Source organism: Petromyzon marinus, unplaced genomic scaffold (genome assembly GCF_048934315.1).
Source record: "Petromyzon marinus isolate PM22_M1 ecotype Great Lakes invasive population unplaced genomic scaffold, UKy_Petmar_22M1.pri1.0 PM_Scaffold_182, whole genome shotgun sequence".
In the NCBI taxonomy this organism is placed as follows: Eukaryota; Metazoa; Chordata; class Hyperoartia; order Petromyzontiformes; family Petromyzontidae; genus Petromyzon; species Petromyzon marinus.
Genome location: NW_027423149.1, coordinates 1 through 12,321, shown reverse-complemented (window position 1 = coordinate 12,321; position 12,321 = coordinate 1). Strand labels below are relative to the sequence as shown.

Below are 12,321 nucleotides of genomic sequence, written 5' to 3'. Positions count from 1 at the left end.
GAGTGAATGAGTTAATGAATGAGTCTCCACCTTCTCCCCAGAGTCTCTGACCACTGATGACCCCAACGTGTTGGGACAGGATCCCCCATGAGTGAGTGTATGAGTGAGTGAGTGAATGAGTGAGTGAATGGCTGAGTGAATGAGTGACTGAATGAGTGAGTGAATGAGTTAATGAATGAGTGATTCTCACCGTCTCCCCAGAGTCTCTGACACTGATGACCCCACGTGTTGGGACAGGATCCCCCATGAGTGGGTGTATGAGTGAGTGTGTGAGTGAATGAGTGAGTGTATGAGTGTATGAGTGAGTGTATGTGTGTGAGTGAATGAGTGAGTGTATGAGTGTATGAGTGAGTGTATGAGTGTATGAGTGAGTGTATGAGTGAATGGCTGAGTGAATGAGTGAGTGAATGAGTTAATGAATGAGTCTCCACCTTCTCCCCAGAGTCTCTGACACTGATGACCCCACGTGTTGGGACAGGTTCCCCCATGAGTGTATGAGTGAATGGCTGAGTGAATGGCTGAGTGAATGAGTGAGTGAGTGTATGAGTGAGTGAGTGAATGAGTGAGTGAATGAATGAATGAATGAGTGATTCTCACCTTCTCCCCAGAGTCTCTGACACTGATGACCCCACGTGTTGGGACAGGATCCCCCATGAGTGAGTGAGTGTATGAGTGAGTGAGTGTATGAGTGAATGGCTGAGTGAATGGCTGAGTGTATGAGTGAATGGCTGAGTGAATGAGTGAATGAATGAGTTAATGAATGAGTCCCCACCGTCTCCCCAGAGTCTCTGACACTGATGACCCCACGTGTTGGGACAGGTTCCCCCATGAGTGAATGAGTGAGTGAATGAATGAATGAGTGAATGAATGAGTTAATGAATGAGTGATTCTCACCGTCTCCCCAGAGTCTCTGACACTGATGACCCCACGTGTTGGGACAGGTTCCCCCATGAGTGAGTGAGTGTATGAGTGAGTGTATGAGTGAATGGCTGAGTGAATGAGTGAATGAATGAATGAGTGAATGAGTCCCCACCTTCTCCCCAGAGTCTCTGACACTGATGACCCCACGTGTTGGGACAGGATCCCCCATGAGTGAGTGAGTGAGTGTATGAGTGAGTGTATGAGTGAGTGTATGAGTGAATGGCTGAGTGAATGGCTGAGTGAATGAGTGAGTGAGTGAATGAGTGAGTGAGTGAATGAGTGAATGAATGAGTGAGTGAATGAGTTAATGAATGAGTCCCCACCTTCTCCCCAGAGTCTCTGACACTGATGACCCCACGTGTTGGGACAGGATCCCCCATGAGTGAATGAGTGAGTGTATGAGTGAATGGCTAAGTGAATGGCTGAGTGAATGAGTGAGTGAGTGTATGAGTGAGTGAGTGAATGAGTGAGTGAATGAGTTAATGAATGAGTGATTCTCACCTTCTCCCCTGAGTCTCTGACACTGATGACCCCACGTGTTGGGACAGGATCCCCCATGAGTGAGTGTATGAGTGAGTGTATGAGTGAGTGTATGAGTGTATGAGTGAGTGTATGAGTGAATGGCTGAGTGAATGAGTGAGTGAATGAGTGAGTGAATGAGTTAATGAATGAGTGAGTGAATGAGTTAATGAATGAGTGAGTCCCCACCTTCTCCCCAGAGTCTCTGACACTGATGACCCCACGTGTTGGGACAGGATCCCCCATGAGTGAGTGTATGAGTGAGTGTATGAGTGAGTGAGTGTATGAGTGAGTGTATGAGTGAGTGAGTGTATGAGTGAATGGCTGAGTGAATGAGTGAGTGAATGAGTGAGTGAATGAGTTAATGAATGAGTCCCCACCGTCTCCCCAGAGTCTCTGACACTGATGACCCCACGTGTTGGGACAGGATCCCCCATGAGTGAGTGTATGAGTGAGTGTATGAGTGAGTGTATGAGTGAGTGAGTGTATGAGTGAGTGTATGAGTGAATGGCTGAGTGAATGAGTGAGTGAATGAGTGAGTGAATGAGTTAATGAATGAGTGAGTGAATGAATGAATGAATGAGTGATTCTCACCGTCTCCCCAGAGTCTCTGACACTGATGACCCCACGTGTTGGGACAGGATCCCCCATGAGTGGGTGAGTGAGTGTATGAGTGAGTGTATGAGTGAGTGTATGAGTGAATGAGTGAGTGAGTGAATGAGTGAGTGAGTGAATGAGTCAGTGAATGAGTGACTTAATGAGTTAATGAGTGATTCTCACCTTCTCCCCAGAGTCTCTGACACTGATGACCCCACGTGTTGGGACAGGATCCCCCATGAGTGAGTGTATGAGTGAGTGTATGAGTGAGTGTATGAGTGAGTGAGTGTATGAGTGAGTGTATGAGTGAGTGTATGAGTGAGTGTATGAGTGAGTGAATGAGTTAATGAATGAATGAATGAATGAGTGAGTCCCCACCTTCTCCCCAGAGTCTCTGACACTGATGACCCCACGTGTTGGGACAGGATCCCCCATGAGTGAGTGTATGAGTGAGTGTATGAGTGAGTGTATGAGTGAGTGAGTGTATGAGTGAGTGTATGAGTGAGTGTATGAGTGAGTGTATGAGTGAGTGAATGAGTTAATGAATGAATGAATGAATGAATGAGTGAGTCCCCACCTTCTCCCCAGAGTCTCTGACACTGATGACCCCACGTGTTGGGACAGGATCCCCCATGAGTGAGTGTATGAGTGAGTGTATGAGTGAGTGTATGAGTGAGTGAGTGTATGAGTGAGTGTATGAGTGAGTGTATGAGTGAGTGTATGAGTGAGTGAATGAGTTAATGAATGAATGAATGAATGAGTGAGTCCCCACCTTCTCCCCAGAGTCTCTGACACTGATGACCCCACGTGTTGGGACAGGATCCCCCATGAGTGAGTGTATGAGTGAGTGTATGAGTGAGTGTATGAGTGAGTGAGTGTATGAGTGAGTGTATGAGTGAGTGTATGAGTGAGTGTATGAGTGAGTGAATGAGTTAATGAATGAATGAATGAATGAGTGAGTCCCCACCTTCTCCCCAGAGTCTCTGACACTGATGACCCCACGTGTTGGGACAGGATCCCCCATGAGTGAGTGAGTGGCTGAGTGAGTGAGTGTATGAGTGAGTGTGTGAGTGAGTGAGTGTATGAGTGAATGGCTGAGTGAATGGCTGAGTGAATGAGTGAGTGTATGAGTGAATGGCTGAGTGAATGAGTGAATGAATGAATGAGTGAATGAGTGATTCTCACCTTCTCCCCAGAGTCTCTGACACTGATGACCCCACGTGTTGGGACAGGATCCCCCATGAGTGAGTGTATGAGTGAGTGAGTTAATGAGTGAGTGTATGAGTGAATGGCTGAGTGAATGGCTGAGTGAATGAGTGAGTGAATGAGTGAATGAATGAGTGAATGAGTCCCCACCTTCTCCCCAGAGTCTCTGACACTGATGACCCCACGTGTTGGGACAGGATCCCCCATGAGTGAGTGTATGAGTGAGTGTATGAATGAGTGAGTGTATGAGTGAGTGAGTGTATGAGTGAGTGTATGAGTGAGTGAGTGAATGAGTGAGTGAATGGCTGAGTGAATGAGTGAGTGAATGAGTGAATGAGTTAATGAATGAGTGAGTCCCCACCGTCTCCCCAGAGTCTCTGACACTGATGACCCCACGTGTTGGGACAGGATCCCCCATGAGTGAGTGAGTGAGTGTATGAGTGTATGAGTGAGTGAGTGTATGAGTGAGTGTGTGAGTGAGTGAGTGTATGAGTGAGTGTATGAGTGAATGAGTGAGTGAATGAATGAATGAGTGAGTGAATGAGTTAATGAATGAGTGATTCTCACCGTCTCCCCAGAGTCTCTGACACTGATGACCCCACGTGTTGGGACAGGATCCCCCATGAGTGAGTGAGTGAGTGTATGAGTGAGTGTATGAGTGAGTGAGTGTATGAGTGTATGAATGAGTGAATGAATGAATGAGTGAATGAGTCCCCACCTTCTCCCCAGAGTCTCTGACACTGATGACCCCACGTGTTGGGACAGGATCCCCCATGAGTGAGTGTATGAGTGAGTGAGTGTATGAGTGAATGGCTAAGTGAGTGTATGAGTGTCTGAGTGAATGGCTGAGTGAATGAGTGAGTGAATGAGTTAATGAATGAGTCCCCACCGTCTCCCCAGAGTCTCTGACACTGATGACCCCACGTGTTGGGACAGGATCCCCCATGAGTATGTGAGTGAGTGTATGAGTGAGTGAATGAGTTAATGAATGAGTGAGTGAATGAGTGAATGAATGAGTCCCCACCGTCTCCCCAGAGTCTCTGACACTGATGACCCCACGTGTTGGGACAGGATCCCCCATGAGTGAGTGTATGAGTGTATGAGTGAGTGTATGAGTGAGTGTATGAGTGTATGAGTGAGTGTATGAGTGAGTGAATGAGTTAATGAATGAGTGATTCTCACCGTCTCCCCAGAGTCTCTGACACTGATGACCCCACGTGTTGGGACAGGATCCCCCATGAGTGGGTGAGTGAATGGCTAAGTGAATGGCTGAGTGTATGAGTGAGTGTATGAGTGAGTGATTCTCACCGTCTCCCCAGAGTCTCTGACACTGATGACCCCACGTGTTGGGACAGGTTCCCCATGAGTGAGTGTATGAGTGAGTGTATGAGTGAGTGTATGAGTGTATGAGTGAGTGTATGAGTGAATGGCTGAGTGAATGAGTGAGTGAATGAGTGAGTGAATGAGTGAATGAATGAGTGAGTGAATGAGTTAATGAATGAGTGATTCTCACCGTCTCCCCAGAGTCTCTGACACTGATGACCCCACGTGTTGGGACAGGTTCCCCCATGAGTGAGTGAGTGAGTGTATGAGTGAATGGCTGAGTGAATGAGTGAGTGTATGAGTGAGTGTATGAGTGAGTGAATGAGTGAGTGAATGAGTTAATGAGTGAATGATTCCCCACCTTCTCCCCAGAGTCTCTGACACTGATGACCCCACGTGTTGGGACAGGTTCCCCCATGAGTGAGTGTATGAGTGAGTGAGTGTATGAGTGTATGAGTGAGTGTATGAGTGAGTGTATGAGTGACTGGCTGAGTGAATGAGTGAATGAGTGAGTGAATGAGTTAATGAATGAGTCCCCACCTTCTCCCCAGAGTCTCTGACACTGATGACCCCACGTGTTGGGACAGGATCCCCCATGAGTGAGTGGCTGAGTGAATGGCTGAGTGAATGAATGAATGAGTGAGTTCCCACCTTCTCCCCAGAGTCTCTGACACTGATGACCCCACGTGTTGGGACAGGATCCCCCATGAGTGTATGAGTGAGTGTATGAGTGAGTGTATGAGTGAGTGAGTGTATGAGTGAATGGCTGAGTGAATGGCTGAGTGAATGAGTGAGTGAGTGAATGAGTGAGTGTATGAGTGAGTGAATGAATGAGTGAGTGAGTGAATGAGTTAATGAATGAGTGATTCTCACCTTCTCCCCAGAGTCTCTGACACTGATGACCCCACGTGTTGGGACAGGATCCCCCATGAGTGAGTGTATGAGTGAGTGTATGAGTGTATGAGTGAGTGTATGAGTGAATGGCTGAGTGAATGAGTGAGTGAATGAGTTAATGAATGAGTCTCCACCTTCTCCCCAGAGTCTCTGACACTGATGACCCCACGTGTTGGGACAGGATCCCCCATGAGTGAGTGTATGAGTGAGTGAGTGAATGAGTGAGTGAATGGCTGAGTGAATGAGTGACTGAATGAGTGAGTGAATGAGTTAATGAATGAGTGATTCTCACCGTCTCCCCAGAGTCTCTGACACTGATGACCCCACGTGTTGGGACAGGATCCCCCATGAGTGGGTGTATGAGTGAGTGTGTGAGTGAATGAGTGAGTGTATGAGTGTATGAGTGAGTGTATGAGTGTATGAGTGAGTGTATGAGTGAATGGCTGAGTGAATGAGTGAGTGAATGAGTTAATGAATGAGTCTCCACCTTCTCCCCAGAGTCTCTGACACTGATGACCCCACGTGTTGGGACAGGTTCCCCCATGAGTGTATGAGTGAATGGCTGAGTGAATGGCTGAGTGAATGAGTGAGTGAGTGTATGAGTGAGTGAGTGAATGAGTGAGTGAATGAATGAATGAATGAGTGATTCTCACCTTCTCCCCAGAGTCTCTGACACTGATGACCCCACGTGTTGGGACAGGATCCCCCATGAGTGAGTGAGTGTATGAGTGAGTGAGTGTATGAGTGAATGGCTGAGTGAATGGCTGAGTGTATGAGTGAATGGCTGAGTGAATGAGTGAATGAATGAGTTAATGAATGAGTCCCCACCGTCTCCCCAGAGTCTCTGACACTGATGACCCCACGTGTTGGGACAGGTTCCCCCATGAGTGAATGAGTGAGTGAATGAATGAATGAGTGAATGAATGAGTTAATGAATGAGTGATTCTCACCGTCTCCCCAGAGTCTCTGACACTGATGACCCCACGTGTTGGGACAGGATCCCCCATGAGTGAGTGAGTGTATGAGTGAATGGCTGAGTGTATGAGTGAGTGAGTGTATGAGTGAATGAGTGAGTGAATGAGTTAATGAATGAGTGATTCTCACCTTCTCCCCAGAGTCTCTGACACTGATGACCCCACGTGTTGGGACAGGATCCCCCATGAGTGAGTGTATGAGTGAGTGTATGAGTGAGTGAATGAATGAGTGAATGAGTGAATGAATGAGTGAATGAGTCCCCACCGTCTCCCCAGAGTCTCTGACACTGATGACCCCACGTGTTGGGACAGGATCCCCCATGAGTGAGTGTATGAGTGTATGAGTGAGTGTATGAGTGAATGGCTGAGTGAATGAGTGAATGAATGGCTGAGTGAATGAGTCAGTGAATGAATGAATGAATGAGTGAATGAGTCCCCACCTTCTCCCCAGAGTCTCTGACACTGATGACCCCACGTGTTGGGACAGGTTCCCCCATGAGTGAGTGTATGAGTGAGTGAGTGTATGAGTGAGTGTATGAGTGAGTGAGTGGCTGAGTGAGTGTATGAGTGAGTGAGTGAATGAATGAGTGAATGAGTTAATGAATGAGTGAGTCCTCACCGTCTCCCCAGAGTCTCTGACACTGATGACCCCACGTGTTGGGACAGGTTCCCCCATGGCACTGATGCCCCTCAGGGCATCCCCGACCCCCGGCTCCGTCCATGACGTGGAGGTCACGTGGGCAGCGACCCTTGACCCCGTCGCAGCGTTCTGGGAGGTCGCACGGACCCACGGCCTCACGGCAGAGGACGCCTTCAGACAACAGCTGGTGGTGGTGGGGGGGTAGTGGGGGGTAGTGGGGGGTAGTGGTGGGGGGTAGTGGGGGGTAGTGGTGGGGGGGTAGTGGGGGGTATTGAGGGGTAGTGGGGGGGGGTAGTGGGGGGTAGTGGGGGGGGTAGTGGGGGGTAGTGGGAGGGTGTAGTGGGGGGGTAGTGGGGGGAAGTGGGGGGTAGTGGGGGGTAGTGCAGGGGGGTAGTTGGGGGGTAGTGGGGGGTAGTGGGGGGGTAGTGGGGGGGTGTAGTGGGGGGGGGTGTAGTGGGGGGGGGGTAGTGTGGGGGTAGTGGGGGGGTGGTGGGAGGGTGGGGGGGGAGGGTAGTGGGGGGTATGGGGAGTAAAGCAGAGAAGCTGTGAAGCTCTTTGTCGGAATGTGACATCTTTGATTGGCACTCTTGGATGATAACCAACAATCATCATCACCATCATCATCATCACCCCCCCCCCCCATCACCCCCATCACCACCATCACCACCACCATCACCACCACCACCATCACCACCATCACCACCCCCATCATCACCACCACCACCATCACCACCATCACCACCATCACCACCACCACCATCACCACCACCACCATCACCACCATCACCACCACCATCACCATCACCACCATCACCACCACCATCACCACCACCACCACCATCACCACCATCACCACCACCCCCATCATCACCACCACCACCACCATCACCACCACCACCCCACCACCATCACCACCACCATCACCACCACCACCACCACACACACCACCATCACCACCATCACCACCACCATCACCACCACCACCACCACCACCATCACCACCACCACCACCACATCACCACCACCACCACCATGATCATCACCACCACCACCATCACCACCACCACCATCACCACCATCACCACCACCACCACCAACTCACCACCACCACCATCACCACCATCACCACCACCACCATCACCACCACCACCACCACCATCACCACCACCACCACCACCACCATCACCACCACCACCATCACCACCACCACCACCACCATCACCACCACCATCACCACCACCATCACCACCACCACCACCATCACCACCACCATCACCACCACCACCATCACCACCACCACCATCACCACCACCATCACCACCACCATCACCATCACCACCATCACCACCACCACCATCACCACCATCACCACCACCACCATCACAACCACCATCACCATCACCACCACCACCACCACCATCACCACCACCACCACCACCATCACCACCATCACCACCACCACCTGCATCACCATCACCACCACCACCATCACCACCATCACCACCACCACTCATCCACCATCACCACCACCACCATCACTACACCACCACCACCATCACCACCACCATCACCACCACCACCACCACATAAACGACCACCACCACCATCACCACCACTCACACCATCACACCACACCATCACCACCACCTAATACCACCACATCACCACCATCACCACCACCACCATCATCCCACCACCACCACCATCACCATCACCACCACCATCACCATCACCACCACCACCATCACCATCACCACCACCACCACCACCACCTCACCACCACCACCACCATCACCACCACCATCACCACCACCCCATCACCACCACCACCATCACCACCATCACCACCACCACCACCATCACCACCATCACCACCATCACCACCACCATCCCATCACCACCATCACCACCACCACCACCACCACCACCACCATCACCACCACAATCACCATCACCACCCCACACCACCACATCACCACCATCACCACCACCACCACCACCTCCACCACCATCACCACCACCATCACCACCACCACCACCATCACCACCACCATCACCACCATCACCACCACCATCACCACCACCTCCACCACCATCACCACCATCACCACACCACCATCAACCACCACCACCACCATCACCACCACCACCATCCACCACACACCACCACCATCACCACCACCATCATCACCACCACCACCATCACCACCATCACCATCACCAACCACCACCATCATACCACCACCACCACCATCACATACACAACCACCCTCATCACTCACCCTCACCACCACACACCACCACCACTACATCAATAAAAAATCACCACCAAATACTATCCTCACCACCACCACCCTCACCACCACCACCCTCACCACCACCACCCTCACCACATCACCACCACCACCACCTCACCACCTACTCCTCACCACCACCACCCTCACCACCACCACCCTCACCACCATCACCACCACCACCACCCTCACCACACCACCATCACCACCACCATCACCACCATCACACCACCACCACCACCATCACCATCACCACCACCACCATCACCACCACCATCACCACCATCACCACCACCACCACCATCACCACCACCACCACCACCATCACCACCACCACCACCATCACCACCACCACCACCACCATCACCACCACCACCACCACCATCACCACCACCACCATCACCATCACCACCACCACCACCATCACCACCACCACCATCACCACCACCATCACCACCACCATCACCACCACCACCACCACCATCACCACCACCACCATCACCACCACCACCATCACCACCACCATCACCACCACCACCACCACCACCATCACCACCACCACCATCATCACCACCATCACCACCACCATCACCATCACCACCACCATCACCACCATCACCACCACCACCACCATCACCACCACCACCACCACCATCCACCACCACACCTCACCACTCACCACCACCACCATCACCTCCACCACCATCACCACCACCACCACCACCACCATCACCACCACCAACATCACCATCACCACCACCACCACCATCACCACCACCACCATCACCACCACCTTCACCACCACCATCACCACCACACCACCACCACCACCACCACCACCACCATCACCACCCACCACCACCACCACCATCACCACCACCATCACCACCACCACCACCATCACCACCACCACCATCATCACCCACCATCACCACCATCACCACCACCATCACCATCACCACCACCATCACCACCATCACCACCACCACCACCACCACCACCATCACCACCACCATCACCACCACCACCACCACCATCACCACCACCACCATCACCACCACCACCACCATCACCACCATCACCACCACCACCATCACCACCACCATCACCACCATCACCACCACCATCACCACCACCACCACCACCATCACCACCACCACCATCACCACCATCACCACCATCACCACCACCATCACCACCACCACCACCATCACCACCACCATCACCACCACCACCACCACCATCACCACCACCACCACCACACCACCACCACCATCACCACCATCACCACCATCACCACCACCATCACCATCACCACCACCACCACCACCATCACCACCATCACCACCACCATCACCACCACCATCACCATCACCACCACCACCATCACCACCACCATCACCACCACCACCATCACCACCATCACCACCACCACCATCACCACCACCATCACCACCACCACCACCACCATCACCACCACCACCATCATCACCACCATCACCACCATCACCACCACCATCACCATCACCACCACCATCACCACCATCACCACCACCACCACCATCACCACCACCATCACCACCACCACCACCACCATCACCACCACCACCATCACCACCACCACCACCATCACCACCATCACCACCACCACCATCACCACCACCATCACCACCACCACCACCATCACCACCATCACCACCACCATCACACCACCACCACCACCATCACCACCACCACCATCACCACCATCAGCACCATCACCACCACCATCACCACCACCACCACCATCACCACCACCACCACCACCATCACCACCATCACCACCATCACCACAACCATCACCATCACCACCACCACCACCATCACCACCATCACCACCACCATCACCACCACCATCACCATCACCACCACCACCATCACCACCACCACCACCACCACCATCACCATTACCACCACCACCATCACCACCATCACCACCACCATCACCATCACCACCACCACCACCACCATCACCACCATCACCACCACCACCACCATCACCACCACCACCACCACCACCATCATCACCACCATCACCACCATCACCACCACCACCATCACCACCACCACCATCACCACCACCACCATCACCATCACCACCACCACCACCACCATCACCACCACCACCATCACCACCATCACCTCACCACCACCACCACGTGACCACCATCACCACCACCACCACCATCACCACCACCACCATCACCACCACCACCACCATCACCACCACCACCACCACCACCATCACCACCACCACCACCACCATCACCACCATCACCACCACCATCACCACCACCACCATCACCACCACCACCATCACCAACACCATCACCACCACCACCATCACCACCACCATCACCACCACCATCACCACCACCATCACCACCATCACCACCATCACCACCACCATCACCACCACCATCACCACCATCACCACCACCACCATCACCACCACCACCATCACCACCACCACCACCACCATCACCACCACCACCATCACCACCACCACCACCATCACCACCACCACCACCATCACCACCACCACCACCATCACCACCACCCACCATCACCACCATCACCACCACCACCACCACCATCACCACCACCACCACCACCATCACCACCATCACCACCACCACCATCACCACCATCACCACCACCACCACCATCACCACCACCACCATCACCACCATCACCACCATCACCACCACCACCACCATCACCACCACCACCATCACCACCATCATCACCACCACCATCACCACCACCATCACCACCACCACCACGTGACCACCACCACCACCACCACGTGACCATCACCTGACAGGTGCTGATACTGCAGCAGGCGCCTTCAGCGCACTCAGAGCCCGGAGTGAGACGACAGGAAAGAGCGTCACAGCAGTGTCCTGTACAC

General features: G+C 52.7%; 1 protein-coding gene across 1 annotated transcript in view; it reads right to left on the bottom strand.

Annotated features, from left to right (window-relative positions):
- The window catches only part of LOC142922835 (disintegrin and metalloproteinase domain-containing protein 28-like), a 94,878-nt gene extending 82,563 nt beyond the window's left edge, over positions 1–12,315 (bottom strand). The window contains exons 1-2 of the mRNA XM_076063754.1: positions 12,228–12,315; positions 7,054–7,258 (exon numbers count right to left, since the gene is read on the bottom strand). Of these exons, the coding sequence (XP_075919869.1) occupies positions 7,054–7,156 (103 nt within the window). The 5' untranslated portion in view covers positions 7,157–7,258; positions 12,228–12,315. The remainder of the gene's footprint in view (positions 1–7,053; positions 7,259–12,227) is intronic.
- Between the last annotated feature and the right edge of the window lie 6 nt (positions 12,316–12,321).